The 21,902-nt window shown below is 39.6% G+C and overlaps 1 protein-coding gene across 2 annotated transcripts in view; it reads right to left on the bottom strand.

Moving 5' to 3' along the window:
• Nucleotides 1–21,671, bottom strand: part of REV1 (REV1 DNA directed polymerase) — a 57,196-nt gene extending 35,525 nt beyond the window's left edge. For both annotated transcript variants that reach the window (XM_069005860.1, XM_069005865.1), the window contains exons 1-4: nt 21,437–21,671; nt 6,990–7,056; nt 6,093–6,225; nt 4,209–4,377 (exon numbers count right to left, since the gene is read on the bottom strand). In XM_069005860.1, the coding sequence (XP_068861961.1) occupies nt 4,209–4,377; nt 6,093–6,225; nt 6,990–7,046 (359 nt within the window). In that variant the 5' untranslated portion in view covers nt 7,047–7,056; nt 21,437–21,671. The remainder of the gene's footprint in view (nt 1–4,208; nt 4,378–6,092; nt 6,226–6,989; nt 7,057–21,436) is intronic.
• Nucleotides 21,672–21,902: the final 231 nt, after the last annotated feature.

Genomic DNA, 21,902 nt, shown 5'->3' with positions numbered 1-21,902 from the left:
TAATTTGCATTAAACATTGCCAAACAGTTAAGAACACACCTGGCAGAGTTCCAAAGCTTTCTTGTACACAAAGTGGTGATACAGCACCTAAGTTTTTACAATGCCTAATTAGACTGTTTCATATAAAACTGTGTGAACCTAGGTACAGAACCACCTTGGTAATATTTCAGGGTAATTGCTACAATTCCAAGATGATTAAACAAACCCACATTTATTTAAGAACCTGTTCACAACTTCAAGGTTTTAGCTACTGGACTAGCTGCATTACTAGATCAACAAACAGTTGCTTTTTTCCAAACTGTATTAAGATGCAGCAGTAGGAATCCTAGTTTAGATGCATCATTCAACATCTTTCCCCATGCCACCTTTCCTGTGTCACAGAATTCATAATCACTAAAAAAATTAGGTTGGAAAGGACCTCTGGAGGTCTCTAGTCTAAGCACTGATCAAAGCATTATCTTTAAAGTCAGATTAGGTTGCTGAGGATTAAGTCCACTCAAATTCTGAGTATTTCCAAAGACAGAATTTCCACAACCATCTCTAGGTAGCTGTTTCACTGCTTACTCTCTTTTATTGTGAAAATTTTTTTTCTTATAGTCAAACTTTTCTTCACTGCAACTTGTGACTATTGCCTCTTGTGCCGCCTTGCTGTACATCTTAAAGAAAAATCTGGCTCCACACCCTCAGTAACCTCCATACAGGTAATGAAAGACAACGATTAGACCCCCTCTCCTAAGTCTTCTCTCCAAGCAGAACAGAACCAGCTTCCTCAGTCTCTAGTTATATATCACATGCTCATATTGGTGGTACTCCTCTGAACTCACTGCAGTTATCAGTATTTCTTTCACTGAAAAGTCCCAAAATCTGACACACAACTCCAGATGTAACTTCAGAACTGTTGAACCAATTGGAAGAATAACTTGCCTTAATCTGGACTGCGGTCTTGCTAATGCAACCCAGTATGCTGCTAGCCTTTATCTCCACAAGGCCACAACTGCTGCTTCATGGTTACCTTTCAGGGTAAGACTTGAGGGTCCTGGTGGATTACAAGCATGTGTCCTAGCCAGTGAGTCCTTAGCCTGCCTGGTTGCATGGAATTAATTCTGTCGTATGTTCAGGACTCTGCATTTTGCTTTGTTGAATTTCATTAAGTTTCTGCCATCCCATTCCTACTGATGATGCTGATGTTGATGCTCTCTAAAGGGAAGCCCTGCTTTCCAGTATATCAACTGTTCCCTTTTAAGTCATCCACAAACTTGCTGAAGCTACTTACCACTGCATCACCAATGTCCATGTTACTAGTGAAGACATTAAACAACATCTGCCCCAGTATGAACCCTTCAGAAATGCCCCTTGTAGCCATTTGCTAGTTAGACTCTGAACTGCTGACCACTGTGGTGACCAAGGTAGTTGGGCCAGTACTTCCCTCAGCCAGCAGCCCACTATCCAATTCATATCTCCCCAACTCGTCTTCAATAATGCAGCAGGGGACTGTGCTGAAAGCACTACTGCAGTCATAGCAAATGATACCTAATCCTCTCTTTTGCATTCGGGATCCTCATGAGAAAACTAGGTGTCATACCAGACTAAGATATTTTTTTTATTATTTTAAACTATTTTACTCACATTTGTGTTAGATTAACACAGTTCCTTAGGAAAAATATTCACCTAATTTGAAAATCAAAATAAGGAATCTACAAATTCTACTGGTACCTCATGACAGTTATCCTCAATCTCTGAAAAGTGGTTTTATTATAAATGTCAAATAATGTTAAAAGAATATTCAAATTTGGAAGTCAAGCTCTCAGATCACCTAAATTTGGCTTTCACTGCAAAACAACCTTTCCAAGCTACATAATGGTGTGGTGTATTTTTCAAATAAAGGAATATTGATTTAGGAAGGAGGCCTGCCTGTAATCCTCTTCATTTATTGCAAAAATGGAGAGGTAGCAAAAACACACAATAAAGGGCATGCAGAAAGAATGATTTTGTCACTACAGCAACCACACTACTACACTGGAAACTGGATTTTGCAACTACTGTTACACAGGATCTCTTTGGGATGCTAATTAAACCAAAATTCTAGAGCTACTTGCATTTAACAATAGGTTTATAAGAGTCTGACTTTAGACCATAGTTCAGAATATGCAAACCTTTTAATGCAGCAATGAAGTTCTGCACATGCCTTATGATCCTTATGCAAGTAGCTCTGCAGGATCTTATACAGTTTCCATGGCATATTCCAAACTATGAACATTTCTGGTGTTTTACTTTAATGTCTTTTTGGTGGCTCTCAAAAAAAAAAAATAAATTAAATAATAGCCATTGTAATGGTGCCATGTTATGTTCATTAATCTTTGGAAAGCAAGACAGATGGTGATAAGCACCAATAAAAGACAGGAATTAATTATTCATTTCATTACCAGCAAAGAATTTGAGTCACATGCAGGAAAGTAAGGAACAGGGTTATGTAGACAAGAAGCAAAAGCCAAGTCACTGTACTAGCAGTCTGCAACCTGAACTCAATCTTTTCTGTGCAGAGAATGTGGCAGGTGCCACAGTGAAAAAAGATGGCATGTGATCATGTAATTAAGGACTAAATCATAATATATGCACATAAGAAACAAATCAAAGGTCCACAGACAAACAACTTCTTAATTTTGCAACCCTGGGTGACAAGACCTAAGATCTAACAACACCGTTTTACCAGCAGCTTGTGACAGCAACATTTTAGGGGAGATTCTTAACCAAACTGAAAAAATTACAAACCCATCATATTGCCTACAAGAAAACGGGAGAGGGGCTTTTTACAAGGGTGTGTAGTGACAGGACAAGGGGGAATAACTTGAAGCTGAAAGAGGGTAGTTTTGATTAGGTATTAGAAAGAAGGTCTTTACTGTGAGGATGGTGAGGCACTGGAACAGGTTGCTCAGAGAAGCTGTGGATGCCTCATACCCAGACAGATGAGGCTTTGAGCAACCTGGTCTAGTGGAAGATGACCTAGTCCATAGCAAAGAGGTTGGAACCAGATGATCTTTAAGGTCCCTTCTAATTCTATGAAACTGGAGACTCTACATCTACTACACTGATTTTCACCAACTGATCTACTGAGAATGTAATTTGGTATTCCATATACAGAGATGGATTATTTAATCACTGAGTATTCTTTAATATTGTTAAGAAGAAGGGAAAGAAAAGAGAGGTGGTTGTGAAATGAGCTTCTACTGTAGATTCTGGTATGAACCCTGTTGTGCTAAGACAGTGAATTCCCCATTTCTTTGTGCCCAAACTCATATATCTGCCTACACTCGGTTCTTTTGACTTATTCTACAGTATGACCTTTCAGAAGTAGGATGCAGAACCTGAACACAAGACATTAGAAGAAAAAAATTTAAGAGATTTCATACATCAGGTTCCATCAGGTCTCTACTGAATGTATACAAATTGGTTTTTCCATCTTGGTCAAAATCACAACAAGCTTTAATGGTGCCAGTAAAAAACAGTCACATCTTTCAAATAAAACCACACCTACCATCAGTTTTCCAAGTGCTTAAACACAGGGGTGATGGAAGAAGATAAATGCAAGCCACATTAACTGCTCTGAGCTTGGCTATCGTCTTTATCAAGGACCTAAGAACAATTTCAGTGGATTCTGTATATTCCAGGGCATGGAGAAACCAAAGAACATAAATTCTTTGTAAATAAAATGTGGACTTTTTTTTCCCTTTTTGTTTTTATTATTTTCTTACAAAGTCACAACACAATAAACGTTTAGATGGATTAATTCCAATTTTATGAGAACACTTTTCAATTGTCATCTTTCTTTGTATACAAATGACATGAAACTTATGCAATACACTAGGTAGGCATTTTAAAAACAATCACATAGTAGTTATTTAACATCCTGAGATGAAGTCTGGTCAACTGGTTAGATAGTCAATGAAAGTAACAGAATAATGTTCAGTTTCCTAATATGCCTGAAACTTTCTGAATGTTCTTGGTGAAGTTTCAGAAGGAACAATCCCTAGCGAAGGCCAATCTTCAATATAACAGTGGTATTTCTACTCAGCTGTTCCATGACTTATTTATTTTAAGCTAAATCATAATCTCAAAATGCAATCTTTTAAATTTTTTTTTCTCTTCAGATTTTTCTTGGCCTGTTTTTCCCCAAAAGGAGAAATCTCCAAATTCAGTAGACCTACACTTACCTTTCTATGATCCACTCTGGCCGAACTACTTTTTCTCCTTTCAGTTCTTTTATTTTGGCATTTGGAAGATTGGTGGCAATAATGTGAGTTGTTTTTGATCTGGAATAGTACACATGGTATTGGCCTCCATGTAACATCATCAGCCGTCTTAATTCATCAGCTGAGGGATCTATAAAATTAAAACCAGAAATACTCCTGTTTAGTGTCAGCAAATACAGTAAGAAAAAGAACTTTAATTGATAAATATGATGCCATGATCAGAAAGAGTGCAATCCATTGCTTTATCCCTGAAAAAAACTTACAAGTTCTTCAAAGAACAAATCAGAAAAACATTTTGCAAGAAATGCAGAAAACTGGTTTTGAAAACACTTGATTCGAAATGCGAATATTCTACTTGTTGTAGAGGATCTCCCCACAATACGTATGGTGGAGGGCAGGAAAAAAATACTCAAGTAGATATAATGTTAAACTATATAAAAAAATGCTTTACATCAACATAATACAAAATTAGCTTATCTTTTCACCAGAGTTTGGGAGAATAGTATATACCCAGAAGCAACAGAAAATAATATCAAAAGGGTTTAGCGACAGTGCAGAACTCCTACAAGCAGTTAACTCATTCCTTCCTTACCACGTTATTCGTGAGTCATGAGAGGGAACAAAGAATACCATAAAAGCTAACAACTTCTCAATTGTGTTAAAAAGAGTACTTATTTTGCAAGCAGAGGTGGGGAAAAACCAGAAAAAAGTGTTAGCTTTGGAAAACGCTTGCAGTGGTGTCACATAGGCACCAAAAGATTTGGGTCAGCAGTAACACAATGTCTGAATACTGAATCTAACACAAGATACTTTCCAAAAAAATCTGAACAATACAAGAAGGACAAAAAATTTTTTAAAGGATACAGTTACAATTCCTTCCTGTCAACTCTCAAAAAGATGTCTAACACTCCATTATACCTCTAACTTTTAACTAAAAATAGCACACACTCTTTCCAAGTGTTATCCTTCCTACTCCAGCCTTTTGGACAACCACCTTCTAGAGCTCTGTTTGGGGACTAGCAGCTTGAAGAATACACAAATGTTGGATTCTCACTAAAGAAAGTGCCTGCATTAAAAAACCAATCCAGATGTATTAATAGTTTAACATAGCCACCTTACCTTTTTCAATCCGTCTGAGCCCTGTGCTTAAACCAGCACTAAATCTATCTCACAGGAGCGCTATGGATCAGTTACATAATAATCACAACATTCCTGGCATAGATCCCTCAAAAAGGCTTCTGGGGAGTTTCCAAAAGGTTATTAAGCTGCTTTATGAAGTAAACAGACGTATGAACATAAGCATGGTAAATAAAAAACCTTACTCCAGCTAACATGCCCTATCACTCCATCACAGATGGTCCCTACAATGCATGAATGTCTTACCTCTTCTCTTGCTCCTCCTTCCACTATTAGTAGGTTCTGTCTCACACATTATGCCGCTCTGAGCAAGGAAACCTTGACGCATTCTCCCAAACATAAATTTAAGCATACAATCTAACCATCACTAATTTGAGAAATTAAAACTTTAGTAAGTGTAGGAGGATGGAGGATATTAAAAGCTTCATTTCATATAATAAGATCACAGAAATATGGAAAGATCTTCTCCTATTTCTACAAGTTATCTCATGTAAATGATATAGTAAAGCAATATTTATATTCAGAATGTAAATCTGATTTTTTATTGAAAACCTTAATCATTAAAAACAATGGAACATACAAAACATATACAGTAATTGTCACGTTATTTACTTAGTTGCAAATTCATGTGTTTTACAGTTACCTCTACTCAGGATGGTAAACATGAGAACAACACAAAACAGATCCTTAAAAAAAATAAAGATTCACCTGTCAAGCCATTGACGTAGATGGCGACTCCACTAAAGATACTTGATGAAGTTCCATCCCTCTGTTGTTGTATGGCTGAATCTGAACGGAATTGATCCTCCAGTTTCTTAACTTTTGCTGACATATACCCACCCTAGTTTTCAAATTAAAACAAAACACAACCCATGATGCCAGTCTTATTTCCTAATGTTTACAAAGAGAAACTGGTCAGTTTTAAGACTGGAAGGGTAAGCAACATTCCTCCAAACTGAATTTGGTTGACACACAAAAGACATTCTTTTTTCAAATGAAAAACAGCAAATGCTCCACCATAAACTCTTATCTACAAGATAACTGCATCTTGTTAACAACATGGCAGGAGTTATTTCATATTTCTTTTTTCTCATAGGAAACGATTCTATATATATAAAAATTCTTATAGAATAAAAAGAAAGAAAAAGAAAGAATGGGATGATGCAAATTTGGGTGCTAAATTTATGGCTCATTGCCTAACAAAACAATGTGGTTCCATGTATCTTCAGTTCTTAAATATACATGAGACAGTAGTATTCTAAACATTTATGTAAATTAGGTGCCTCAGTTACCGTTTGTCCAACTACAGAACGTGGTGGAGACAAGCATAAATAGCTTTCAAATTACTTAGTTTATTTTTTAAATGGTGATTTAAAGCTATTCAAAGGTCTGCACTTATTAATAATGAAATTTAGTGATTGTTGTGAACACAGACTTCAAAACCTGGTAATTAAAAACTTTCTTTCGAACTTAATTATGTGTTTTCAAATAAAGTAAAAAGGTTTATACCACCCCTTTAGCATGTATCACAAAACTGTAACCCCTTTTTAACCACAGTGCTATTTACCTCTTTAAAAAAAAAAAGCTACTAGGTTTTGAACATACCCATATTCCCCATCCATCGCCATCGGCAGCTCGTTTCCGCCATCCACCCCGCCTCATACTGAAGCTTCTGCATAGGAAGAACAATGCTTGATCAATTAAATGTTTAGCACTATCATCAGTGGCATTTCAAGGATGGCACTACAGGCCATTTACAGATTATCACAAAGATTAAATTTTTTCAACCAACTTCACTGAAGTATTTGAGTTTCACAGCCAATCTAGAAATGCAAAATTGCATAAAAACCTGGGTTCCTCAGTTTTGTAGTAATGCATACTGTGGTTCCTGCTATGTATCAAAAACCACACATGCACATTTTGCTTTATTCACCCTGAACATAAAAACTCCGTACAATGTTCACTGTCCATTATAATTTATTAAATTCTTTCTGTTCTTCATACACCTCCTATAAAAAAGAGGAATAATAAAAGCTTCTTAAATACAACTGCTAACATCCATGCAAAATATTGTTGGGGTCATGAACAATCTTTTATTTCCTATATAATACCATAGACATGGTGTGATGCAGGCAACCACCTCCCAGTATTAGAGACTGGAATAATTTCACCAATGGATTTACAGCTGATTATAAAACGTCCAAGGACTTGTTGCTGTAATGCAATATATCATATCAAAGCAAAAAACCAAAAAACTTATGGTCAGAGAAAAGCCAGCTGTTTAAGTGACCTAGTATGATCTATAGTTAGGTTTGTGATTTGATTCTTTGGGGCTTTTTGTTTGTTTGCACTGCTTAATAAATAAAAAAAATAAACCCAACCAGCCAAATTGCAGTTTTCCTTTATGCAAGACACTTATCCCTGGACCATGAGCTGCACACAGCCGTGTCCCCAGATGAGCTATTAGTTGGCTAGAACAGAACTCTTGGATAGAAAAAGAAATGCTTGGACTGTGGCCAACTGTTCACTGCACCCAAGTGATTCATATTTACTATAGCTGTTGCAACACTGATTTTAGAATATTGATTAATGATGTAGTAAGATCATGAGGTCACTGCCTGCTATTACATCTCTCTCTTTCCAACCAAAATAGTTCACTAAATAAAAAGACAAAATAGTCTTTTGGGTCTATCAACTCAAAGGATGAGGACAAGACTCTGAAACTAAAAAAAAGTGACTGTCTTAAGTCTTCTGTTTCATTAAATATTTTATTTGTACTCCTTTATCCTCCCTAAAAACCACACAAAACTACAGTAAATACACAGAAGGAAGTCACCTGGTTTTTTTCTCCATTCTTGCCTGCTTTTGAGTCTCTGGACTATTCACAGCATTGACCAGTAACAAGAGCACAGAAACTTCACTCAGTCTTCAGCTTATCAAAAAGCACATACAGTTGTAGATGGAGATAACAACACATTCTGGTCATTCTCCTTTCCAGGCCTTCTACTGCACTGTTCTGGCAGTGCACTACTGCCTCATTTATTGTATTAATATTCTGTTTCTTATGAACCTAGCTGAAAGTGAGTTCTAGCTTTTGTCTCTTAAATCCCTTTTGTCCTAGAAGATCAAGCAGGCATACTCTGATACCAGTTAAGCCACCTTGGACTGCAGGCAGGTTTGATTGCAAAATAAGACACAGCTGAAGCAGAATTTTTCGTAAGTACTATCATTTTCATGGACTACTGCAAATATGCCAAATCAGGCAACCACAGAATTACAGCCAAAGCAGGTACCTTGAAAAGACAAGCATCTGTTTTATGCTTCAGGACCCCTACAAACACAGAGAGATCATGATGCACCTGGTTCTATTCTAACAATTGCTCTTACTTGATACACAACCGACAAACACGTCATTGCACGTGCAGTTACGAAGATCAATCACATGTCAAGGAGATGAGCTCTAAACCAACATCCAAAACAAAGCAACCCCTTCTCAGATTGCTGTATTTTCTCTCTAGGTACCTGCATTTCTTACCCAGTGACCTATTTCCAAGACATGAGGCCTTCTGAAATTAAGTTTTAGTGGTCTGGATTGTATCTAACAGATACCACAGAACTCTTTAAGGAGCACTGAGGAAAAAGAGAGGAGATGAGCTAGATGACCACATAAAATACAAAATTGACTTTTTTCCTGCAGAGGAGAGTATACACTGAAAATGGATTGATGATTTCTTTCATAGGGAAAATCTGTATTTTTCCATCAGCTGAAGTCAAATGTAATTCATATCTATCACTTCTGGCTAAGAAATTCTTGGAAAAAACAGGGAAGTGTAAGTTCATGAAAAAACAAAAACCATTAATAAAAATGTCAATCTAGTTTTTTTAGATACTACAGATACCAGTGTATGAGCTCATAAGAGACACCAGAATTTTAACTAATGATTACTCTTTCTCCCTCTTAATAAACTATGACAAAGTGGGTGGCTACAAAAAGAATTAGAGGCTCTCTCTTCGGAAGGAGCCACATGGAGAGCACAAGAGGCAATGAATATGAGGTGAACCAGGAAGTTTAATCTTGACATAAGAAAAATATTTTTTAGAGTGAGAACAATCAATGACTGGAACGCAGGGACACGGTAGAGTCCTCTCATCTCTGGAGATTTTCAAGCTGCAATTGGACAAGGTGCCAGATAACCTCAAGCAGGCTTCCCTACCCATGAAAGGCTAGACTAGATATTCTTTCGAGGTCACTTCCAATATGTGCTGTTTTGTGATTCTAAGACTACCAAATAGAAAACCTCATAAAAATATAAACTCTTACTCTGAAAAAAAACAAAGACTGTACGAAACGCATACTCTAAATCATCACAACTCCAATCACTCAGAAGACTAGATTTGATAGGTAGTTAACTCTGACCCTATACAACAACCTCCTGCTTAAACTAAAATATTTAATGTTGATAAACCAAAGAGCTATCTTCGTAAGAGTGACCTTTTCTGAAATCTTGAAACACATTTCCTTTTTATTCAGGACACTGGAAGGTGAGGAAGAAAGATCTCTAGTCTAAAAGTAAAGCCAATTAAAATCAGAATCATGGTTACATGCCTAGTTCAATTAAAATTAGAAATCAAACAAAACCACTTAGGTCAAGGTGCTAAAAACATGACATATCAACTGCTCAGGAGCTGTCTTCCCGGAGCCTGCGAAACTAGAGAAACTAGGCCGGAATGCCTACTTAAAACATTTGATAGTGATTTACCATTTCCTTAGCAGATGCAATTTTTGACTCAATCCACTTTAGCCAGTCCACCTAAATTCTAAACACACAGGTTAGGAACATGGTGCTTCAGTGATTTCTAGATGCCTCTGGCTCTAGTCTTCAGGGTCATGGATTATTTTCTTAATGCTGATATGAAAACCTGGGAGATTAGTTTCTCCCTTTATAGTTCCAGGAACTGAATGATAAACCAAGTTTTCTGGACTACAGAGAAACCTCACTGCTAGACTTGGGCTTAAAGTGTGAATTTTTCCCTGAAAATGAAGGTAATCTCTTACAGCTGCCTTGTTGAAACCTAAGGAACAAATGAGCACGAGAAATATCTTGCACAGGACATATTACACCAGAGGAAAAGTTAAGTAAGATTTTAAACATGCTCACTGGTTCATGAAATAAGAAATGTAACGATGGTATGACGCTCCCCCCACAGGAATCATGATGAAGGGATGAGTAAGAGAAACACTTTGTAAAGAACCTGTGAAGGTGGGGAGTAGATGGGGTGTGAGTTGGTAGAAATCAAGACAGGAGACTTCAAACAGCCATCACGAACAGGCCAATTTCAGACAAGAGTTCACCTTTCTTCTAGGTCTTTCTCAGAGTATCTAACTTGTTTCAGAACAGTTTTCTCTGTGTGCACAAATTCAAGAGCACACATTCACAGAGACTCAGCAAACCACCACAGTTACTAGTTTTTAGGTTATTTCTAGAGCTTGAAGGACAAGCTACAAGGTGACCCTCTGCCCAGAGAAAAACTTTTAACATAAAATTGAAATGCTCATATTCTGGCCCTATGAACATAGAGAAATCTTCTGCAATTAAAAAAAAGAATCCAAACAAACTCTTAAACTCCACAAAACCCTATAAAGATAAAACCAGTACTCCAAGGAAAGGATTCCAGTTTTTCAGTGCAAGATAAATAACTTTTCAAGCAAAAAAGTCAAGTTAAAAACTCCTGTGGTCAGAATTAGCATAATTTGGCCCTATATCTTCTTCTAGACCACATACAAATGACAAAATCTTATCATTCTGCAAAACAGGGTTAGCTAAAATTCAAACTTTTATTGGATGATCCTTTTCAAAACTGAAGCTAAAAGAGAAATAGTTTTGAAGCTTTGTACATCACTAGTGGCTCAGAAACAGTCAACACAACAAAGATATGTAACATCCCTTTGAACACTGCTTCATAGGCCTAGTATTATACTTCCCAATCCACAACCACTTAATCCTGTTACTAAAGACTGTTAATCAAAGTCCACAGATCAGGTAATGAAATGAAATGCTAAGTGTACATTCTATAAATTCTCTGAACATGTCTGGGTGCATACAAGACTTACAGAGCAAGGAATGTAGATGTGAATATTGATGCTAATATTTGTTTTAGTCTCAACTGTAGCACACACTAAAGAAAGTTATTTCTTCAAAATATTTTAAATTCAGGATGGTGTGATTGTAAGACAGTGGCTTTCCATTATCCTGGGCAGTTGGGATAACATGGATAAGGATCCAACCCGGACCAAAACCACAGGTATTATGGGAACAAATGGTTGGGAGCACAGAACACAGACCTCAATGACTCTGTAAGAACTGAATATAGATCCTCATGAGCTTCTTAATTCCAGCACAGTACTAGTCCCTGCTTCTGTCATACACTTCAGCAGTCTCTTTGCCAAGCACTTATACAGTGCAGAGGTATTTCTGCTACCTCTTCAAGTAGCCAGCTTGAATCTGGCAGAATATAAACTTTATGGCTCTGCTCTACAAGAAAGCATATGAACTATTTCCAAAGACAAAATGAGGCTGCACTGTGACTCAACAAATAACCCTGCCACAGCTGTGTCTAAATACACACAAGTAATGTTCCATCCAGATAATCCAATTTAGTAACTGAAAGCTGTATGGAGTTGTAACACACTATAACAGCTAGTCTGCATTTCTGACCAGAGCAGACATGCTGTCAATGTCCTCTGATGCAAATGAACTTGATTTATTTAACATACTCACATGACACAAGCCTATATAGAAAGTGTAACTCTAACAGAAATATGGGTGTTTCGGGCCACTGCTAATGAGTATCAGAATCTTCTCCTTGAACTGTAGATTGAAACCATCCTAGCTCAGCAGGGCTTAAAAGTTTTTTCCATCAAGTGGGTATTTTGTGGCTTGTTTGAGTTTCATGCCTCTACATTCCAGCTGCCACATCAAACTCACCACTCTGCCTGGCACTAGTCTTCAAGCTCTTTGAGCAAAGAACTATCTTACGTGTTTACACATTTCTCAGCACAAGAGAGTCCTGATCTTGCCTGAGTCTTCTGGAAAAGACCTGCTGCTACAGGGTATAAAACTGTTTTCTACCACATATTGGGAAGTTCAGAATCCAGCAAAAAGAACTGACACAAAAAGTCAGAAGCTTTTTAAAAGATACTATATACTTAAATGCCTGTGATTTTAGACAATTCAGAATTAGCACTACTATTCTGTATTAAAATTACTAATTAGTACATTGCAAAACAATTGAATTTTATTCTAGGTGGGAAATGAAGTCTCAGGATGAAGATTCGTAAGATGTTTGAGTGAACTTGTTAGCTGACTGCTACCAAAAGGGGTGGTTCTGCTCTTCAGCCTCTGCTGGCCTAACAGGCTTCTTCCCTTCTTCACAACCTCTACACTACTTCCAAGCATGACCCCTGTGTTCACATTGGTGCTATGTGCAATTCAGATCACTAAATCAACAGAAAATTGACAGGATTCTATGGTTTAGCTTCCTACAAGTTTAGCTAGATGAAGTGACTTACAAAAGCATGAGATAAAGCCAAAGCAGACAGGCAAAAAAGGAGGAATGGATGGGATCTTAAAATTATCTTACCAATTTCTAGAAACCAACTTTTGGGTCATGGCCATACCTAAGGGCAGTATAAATGTAGATACAGAGCTGCAATGAGCTGGCTACTCTTCGCTCAGTAGTGCTGCTTATGTTTTTCCCCCCCCTAATAAAACAGAGAGATAGGCTACCTCACCTTTTCCATAGGGTAAGGGTTTTAAATAAAAGTTAAAATCAAACAGCTCCACATCTTACGCCACTTGTCTCCATCGGATAAGCACTCCTAACTACAAGCATATGACATTACAGGGTCAACCAGCAAGTGCTATTTTGCACTTAATTCTTTGACGATATTTAAATCAAGAGAAACAAAATTAGCTGAAGGATGCTTGAAATAATAGCTGTCCCCAAAAACACCCAACACCTCCTCCATGTCCTGTGAGTAAAGATAAGAGTGTAAATTAGGAGAGAACAAACTTCAAAATCTTGGGGAATTTAAATATTAGAAAAAAGAGTTAGTATGAGAAATTCAGAAATACCATTTGTTTAAAATATGAGTATCCATGGCATTGCTAGAAAGGTAAAATACCATACAACTCACATAAAACATGGAAAAACCCCTGAGTCCTTCAGAATCAAATCCTTATGTGCAGACAACTATTCTAAAACTATGTTCTGTGCATACATTCATTTGAGCTTGACAGCACAGAAATGATGCTCTGAGAACCTTCAGTTCAATCACTCCCCTCAGAAAGAGATGTTGGAACTCTTTGCAAAACTAATCCAGTTTAGAAAATTACCATTTTTGCAACTTAAAATGGTCCTTATTTCAGATCAGTTTAGTTTACAATCATAGACTAATACTTTACACACAAGTAACAACTAAGAAATTACAGATTTCTTTTCCTGGCTAAGTGTCACAAAAACACAAGAAGCAGTTGTACAGCAGGTAACTGTTTATATGAGCTGTACAAGACAAAAGTCTGTATCTTTTCACAACTGATTTGGGAGTCTGGGACAGACAATTGTTTTAATTGTCACAACTTGAGGAAGCATAAGGTCCAGAAACCAGGATTACTGTACAAACCAGACCAGCTTTGAACAATCTGTTTTCAGGATATCCTTTTTGCTTTTATACATGGCATTTGAGATGGTTAATTTTTTGAAAAATAGCAAGACAGATTTAACTTGAGACCAACTGTCAATTCCCCTCTAGGAATAACACTCAGTAGCAGCTACAGTACATTCAGAGCTTGTCACAAGTAGTGGTTTAACTTGGTTGAGTTTTTCTTCTGCTTACAGAAGACTGACCTTCAGTTTCAACATTTCTGCATTTCTCAGTAGAGTCATGACTTCCCCAGCCCCTTCAGAGTTCTTCAGTGATGAGTAGCTTTTCTTCACAAATGTTAATTGCTATATGTAACCATGTACCTAAATTCACATTTTAGTTCAAATATCACTTCTTTGATACAAGGACTCTTAGTGTCACAACACACTGATAAGTTTCAGCAAACTTCATCTACTGGCTTCATCATTTCTTTTCTGTGCTTAAATTCCTCTGGGGATTCAACCACGAGAGGACTTGGCACAGTCACAATCTTTATGCCAGCTTCTAAATGCCTAGAATCCAGAACAAAAACCATTAAGCAAAATCAGAATAAGAAGCATAGTTTGTGGAATTAGGACTCTAAATAGCAACATAGTGAATGGATTGTAAATCACCAAAAAGAAATGCTCTCTTGGACTTCAGTATCTAAAACAATAAACAAGATGAGCTTATGAGCTGGGTAGTCTTCCTTCAATCCCCTCTGTTTAGCTATCTATAGTATTTGAGAAGAGAGAACTATGTCTCTTTTTTCTTTGAAAATGAAGTCTGGGATGTTAATTTTCTACCTAATAAATGAACAGAAGTTGTTTAGAAGGTTTTTGGTCTGTGCACTGGATTGTATGACAATCCAGTCCCACAACTCCTGTCTTCCCCAAGCAGCCTATGGTAAGGCATTGACCAAGAAGCCAGTAGGTAGCATAAGTAAACCATAATCCCCACTCCCAAACGATGAGAAGAGTTACTGCTGCTGAATGATTTAGGACTTTCTAAGACTTTACAGTCACAACTGAAACACCCTAAGCTAAAGAAAAACTTAAAAAGGCAGAAAAAGTGAGTAAGTGGGGGTATAATTATACAAAAATAAACAACTGTAAAATTTTCATGAGGTGACCAAAGCAAGGAATCTGTGGATGTTCTGAATTTAGTAACATCAAATTCAGAGGAACTGTGCTTGTGAAAACCTCTGACATACACTACCTTCAGCTTTCCCAGACTTCAGCCCAGGAGATGTGTGAAATCCTTCAAAAGAGACTACATCTTTTTGATTGAATTTAGGTATTTGACTATACATGTGTGTATGGGTATCTGTATGTATGTGCACACACAACAAACTGATCTTCGTTGCTGACCAACATGAGTGCTCGCTACCCAGACTGACCACTTTGGCAGTAGTGAATGGCATAGAAACAAATCACCGCTCTGGGCCAGTGCTGTAACCAATGTAATGAGAGGGTACATGCAGTTTAACAAGGTCAAGCATAAGGTGCTGAACCTGGGTGGGGGTAGCTCCCGGAATCAATACAGGCTGTGGGATGAGCAGATCGAGACCAGCCCTGAAGGACTCGGGGGTGCTGTGGATGAGAGGCTGAACATGACCCAGCAATGTGCACTCACAACCCAGAAAGCCAGTCATACCCTGGGCTGTGGTCAAAAGCAGCATGGCCAGCAGGGTGAGGGAGGAGATTCTGCCACTCTGCTCTGCTCAGACCCCACCTCGAGTGCTGCATCCAGCTCTGCGATCTCCTGAGCACAGGAAAGACACAGACAAGAGGCACCAAGGTGATTAGAGGGATGGAGCACCTCTCCTATGAGAAAAGGCTGAGAGAATTGGGATTATTCGGCCTGGAGAAGAGTAGAATTGTGGCCTTCCAGTATGTGAAGGGAGACTAAAAGAAAAAGGGAGAGAGCCTATTTACAAGAACATGTAGGGACAGAACAAGAGTGAATGGCTTCAAACTGAGAGTACGTTTAGATCAGATATTAGGAAGAAATTCTTTTCTGTGAGGATGGTCAGGCACTGGTACAAGTTCCCCAGAGAAGCTGTGGATGCCTCATCCCTGTAAGTCTTCACGACCAGACTAGATGGAGCTCTAAGCAATCTGGCGTAGTGGAATGTGTCCCTGCCCACGACAGAGAAGCTGGAACTAGATGACTTTTGAAGTTCTTTGCAACCCTGACCATTCCATGACGATTCTATGATGAAGCTGGGGTTTTTTAGGAGACATACCTAAGGCAGTTGTGCTTTATGGTCAGCCCAGTGTTATCACTGAGTAAGTGCTGATCCTGACAAGCTTTTCAGGGAAAACAAGAGAGAAGGCATCCACTTTGCAAACGGTAGATTATGTCAGATACAAAGGAGGACTCTTTACTCACATAGGGGCAGCAAAACTCTAAGAAATCAACAACTTTACCAGCAAAAGCACTGACAACTACAGATTCAGTATTGAAATAGGTAGATTTTCTGTTCATAGCAGCTTTTGAATGACATTACTTAATTTTAACTGACATTGCGTAGTCATGTTCCCAAATGCTTTTCTGACATTGCCTTTGAAACTCTCAAAGCTGCAAAATCTGTTTTGAAGTAAAATCTTCACAACATAAGGCTTCTGTGCTTAGCCTTGAAGTTTCAAGTTTCTACTCAAGTTTTCTACATCTTTTGTAAGTCCATGGATATTACTTTTTTTCATCAACTCAGACCAACAAGACTAGGAAGAATCAGATGAAACTAGCAAGTGGAGAGATCAAAAGAAATGGAAATATTTTTTCATCTATTGCCTAGTTTATTTGAAGATTATCTGACATTAGATACCAAGGATTCTAAAAGTCCATATCTGTTGAATAGATAAATGGAATAAAAAGATATTCTATTTTTTTAAGGTAACAAACTACAGAAGCTCAGAACATAAAGGGAAAGTATCTTGGTATATTTGTTTATTATTAACAAAACAAAGTTCTGATCTGACCCAACATATCAAGTTTCCTCCTAGATTCGGAGAAAAATAAAAAGAGCACAATGTTTCTGTGTTTTCCAGGAAAAATATCTAAGATCTTGGGACAGAACAAAAGTGCTCTAATTCTTCAAGATTCTTCAATTTAAACTCAAACCTGAATTGTATTCTTGGCCTGAAGAGGTCCTACGTTGGTATTTTAAGCACCTCTGATATAAAACCAACAATGTTACATTGCTGCTTAGTGAAGATAGATCAATACAAAATGGCTACAGAGCAAAAATGGCCTATCCCAAGCAAACAACGCTTGTAAAACTCGGGTTAAAAATCAACTATAGAAGTACAGGAATCATTATGAAAGGACAACACTTAAAACTTCAAATCAGCCAGAAATTACAGTAAAAAATCATTACAGCCTTATGTCTCCCCCACTATTGGTTTCTTAAGAGGATTCTTGAAACTGCTTACCAAATAATGGAATTACAGCATGAAAATCAAGGAATGTGACTGAAAAGGCACTATGAGAGGCCTATGCTCTAATGTTTCCTGAAAACAACAGGCAGATTCAGAGATCAGGAACAGTATCCTTTCAGTATAGATCATTATTTTAGTTCTTTACTTCAGCTGGGAGCTGCATTCAATAGCACAGAATGGTAAAATACACTCACACTACTTGGAAAACTGCACTAATCATTTACCTTACGTGCCATAGGATCAGGGGCTTTCCTGTTGGTAAGAATTACCAGCAATTCCATTACTTCCTTTAAAAAGCAACAGCTTCTAGGTTTCCAAAATGTCTTAAGTGGAGTACAACCATTTGTCCAAGATGTTGACTCATCATGCCCTGAACAAACACCTGACCTGAGACAGCTCAAAGAGGTGAAGTCATGAACATGGTGGACTGAACTTTATTTTACTTTGGACATTCACTGACAACTAGAACCTGACAAAATATAGTATCAACAGTCCCCAGGATCCTGCCACCACATACCTTACCCTGCCAGAGGACTGCCAATCTCTATGTCAATATGGAAAAACCTTAGAGCAGTTCTTGACCCTACTCTGCACAGGTTCAGCACTGGCTTTCCTGCTTTGGCATTCAAACCAATCCACCTGCATTTGCAAGAATGGCTCTGCAAGGTACCTGAGCAATGTCTTCTCCTAAGAGAAACCACCTTTCTCTTTTCCAGGATTATTTACTTTCATAAATCAAGCAGCTGAAGAGACGTGCATTAATTCAGGCAAACCAAATAAGGAGCTTACAACCAAGAACTCCATTACACTGGAACTTGGTATTTACAGATAGCCAGGAACAGAAAGCAAAACCAACAGAAGAGTTAACCACAGCACGGCTAAGCTTTACTTCTGCTAGTAACTGAATTTCAAGTCACCAGGTTCAGCACTACTAAATAGGAAGAATACCAACTGGGAAACCTGAAACTTTGAGATAGGAAAGGAGTTGCTTTCCCCAAAGGCTAACACTGAAATTCAGGGACCACAATCTGCCTAGGCATTTAAAGCAAGGAATATGGAATATACAATCCTTGCTATGGGTATACCAAACTAAAAGTATCTCCTAGGGGAATTTCATGGCCACAGATTCTTTAGCTACAATAGCAGGAGTCCTTAAGTCGATTTTGAAATAAAAGCCACAGGAATGGAAGTTAGCATTACAGCCCAGAATTTAAAGCTGTTCTGCACACTCACCTCTCTTCTGCTGAAGACTGAGAAAGAACCGTTTCCCTAATTCTGACTTCTATCTTATGAGCACCAGATATTCCACATGAAATACAGAAGTGAGGGGATCACAGACAAGGCAGGCCCTCTTCCCTAACAACATTTTTGTGTCCAATTAAAACGCTGTCTGTTTCCACAACAGCGCAAAAAGCTGCTCTCAGGGTAGAGCACTACAAATACCTATCTTTTAGAGAAAGACACTTCCACAAGTATACTGTAACACACATGTCTGAGAATTCCTTGTGATTTTTGTCATCCCCTTATGATTTGCTCTCTTACTCCCAACTTTTTATGTAACTCCATGGCCACTTTCATTTCTATTTGTTTCCATTTTTTTCCTCATTTTGCTGTGCTTAGGTAAACACGTGGCACAATCACCAAATTAATCTACATTGTATTCTTGAAGAAAGGTTTCAACATTTGGATATTTAGCTCCCTTGTTGTATATATACACCAGGCAAACCTCCTAAGAGCTGAAAGAGATCTCAGTGATAATAATATACCCCTTTAATTAAAACAGAAATATGCTGAATTAAAAAAACCCAAAACATTTTCTATGAAATAAACAATAGCTAACAAATTAAACAGGGAAAGTATGTGGCAGGGTCAGGCAAGTTATTTTTTTCCTGCTTGTCCTGCATTATTAAAAAAAAGATCTGCGTAATCATATTAATTTTTTTCTGCTTACTCAAAACGAGATTTCATTCTTACTTTTTTTTAATCTCTCGTGTAAATGAAAGGGATGGTAGAAAGATTGAAAATTTGCCATGAAAATTCTTTCAAGAAGTCATGTGGGTCAAGGGATCAGAAATGACTAATGAAAATTGGCACTCTGTTACAACACACTGTCACTGCACCAGAACAGGCTGTATGAGAATGTATGTGCTATTCAGAAAGATGGACTGGTGCTAGGTTTGAAGGGCCCATTACTAAATAATGTACTGAAAACACACATACTCTGCACAGAAAAAATGTTCAACCACTTCACAACTGAGGCTTGAAATATACTGATGGTTTTTTCCTATTAGAGCTTTGCTTTTAAAACAATCTTTCTTCAAGTAGTTAAACATCAGTGAGTCACAAGGTAGGTATCTGTACTGTGCCTCTACTAACACTGTCCTACCAGTGACCTCCAGTGTGACAGCTTGGGATTATTTACTAACAGGGATTTGGTACATTATCCAGCAGAAGAAATGGACTGAACGAAAGACCAATATGGTGGGAATGGGTAATAACTACATGCTTGAGGCAAGATAGCAAGGAATTTATCAGAGATTTGGATTTCTGTCTGATCTTGGATTTCATTTGTGTTAAATGTCATAAACCTTAGTAAGACAGGACTATTCCAGAAATAAATTTTAGTTGTAACTTCTTGCAACTAATGGTTATTAGGTAACTGTTCAAACCAGCTCTATTTGAGCAACAATTGCATCTAAATGAATAAAGAATTCAAATAATAAAATTACAATCCCTTGGTTTTGCTTCTTTGAATTATGGTGTCAAATTTGAGGACGTGGATTTTAGATCAAGATGCATAACAAACAGCAACTCATCTTTTCATTAAGACAATTATTAACACAAGCAGACTATTCACAGTCCTGTCATTCTGAAGATTGTGATGTTCATTTTAAAGCATCAGAAATAATGGATTATTACAGCACACAACAGACTTTCTACCAAAAAAACAAACGTGCTGGTGATACTATATTCCTCTTCCTTCTTAAGGTTAACATGCCATTAGGGCGCATTTCCCATCAGGGGCTTTCAGCTCAGTATCCCAGATCAAGTCAATGGCAACTGTATCGCAAAAAGCATCAAAATCAGACGGGGAAGGGATCAAGATGGGAACACATCTGTCCCTCAGTGTTTGTAAGCACGGGCTTACTCATCAAGCACAGGTCCTTCCCTTCAGCACACGGGTTATACCCAGCACTATTGCTCAGCAAATACAACTTGTGGCAAGCACTACGGGAAACCGCAGACAAGATACACGCTGCTACAGCGCGGGATGCATTCCAGAGGGCACGGCCGCGCCAGGGCTCAGGCTTCCCCTCTCCTCCCCCTCCAACCTATTTCCCTGCAGTGACCCCTCAGCGCTAGCAGAAAGCTGTGGCACAGCCTCGCTCACCCCGGCTCTGCCTGGGGGACCCGTGTTGTGTCTACAGCGCAGGCCCCATGTGACAGACACAGATACAGACGCACAGACAAGACAGACAGACACATGCACAGGTGCGGGGAGGGGCGGGTGACCCGGACACGCGCACACCTGGCGCGCACCCGCGGCGTCTCGCGGGACGGGCGGGGGCGCGCACAGGCGCGCGCACAGGGGTCTGTCCCCGTGTCCCCCCTCCGCCCTCCCGCGCGCGGGCAACCGAGGCCCCCACGCGCCGGTTACATAACGCCGCGCGCCGTTCCCCTTTCCCTTCCCTTCCCCCCGTTCCCGCGCCGGGAAGAGAACGGGAAAGGCCCAGGCCGCGGGCCCAGGGAGGGGCTGTGAGGCAGGGCAGCGGCTGCGGGCCCTGCGTCTGCCTCCGGCTCCCCCTCCCTTCCTCCCGCCCTTCCTTCTCCCCGTCCCCAAGCCACCCCCCACGTCCACCCCACCATGGGGGCCACCGCGCCGTGGCGGGGAAGACGCCCGCTCCCCCAGCCCCGCCACCGCTCACCTTCCGCCGCGTCCCAGACACACATTCCCGGGGGCGCCGCCGCTGCCTCCTGCCCTGCCGGGCCGTGTGCGTGCGTGTGTGAGTGTTGTGTGTGGTGTGGCTTCACATCGCGGCTCCCCCTCCGGCACGGACGGACGGACGGACGGACGCACGCAACCGCCGCCTCCTGCCCGCCTTCTTCTTCTTCCTCCTCCTCCTCCCCAGCGCCGGCCGCGCTCTCCTCGCTCTCTCTCTTCCTCCCTCTCTTCCTCCCTCTCCCCCCACCTCGCTCGGTGTCCCCGGCACGGCCCCTCCTCCACCCCCCCGCCCCTTCCCGCGCGCGCGTCACGGGAGAGTCTCGCGCCACCAACCCGCCGCCGCCGCGCGGTCAACAAACGGCGCGCGCCGGGCCGGGCAGGGCCCCTGGGCAGGGGCGCCCCCTAGCGGCATGCCCGCAGGGAGGGAAGCGGCTGGCGGCGGGGGGGGG

This window comes from Aphelocoma coerulescens, chromosome 1 (genome assembly GCF_041296385.1).
Source record: "Aphelocoma coerulescens isolate FSJ_1873_10779 chromosome 1, UR_Acoe_1.0, whole genome shotgun sequence".
NCBI classification, from domain to species: domain Eukaryota; kingdom Metazoa; phylum Chordata; class Aves; order Passeriformes; family Corvidae; genus Aphelocoma; species Aphelocoma coerulescens.
This window is presented reverse-complemented; position numbering and strand designations above follow the sequence as displayed.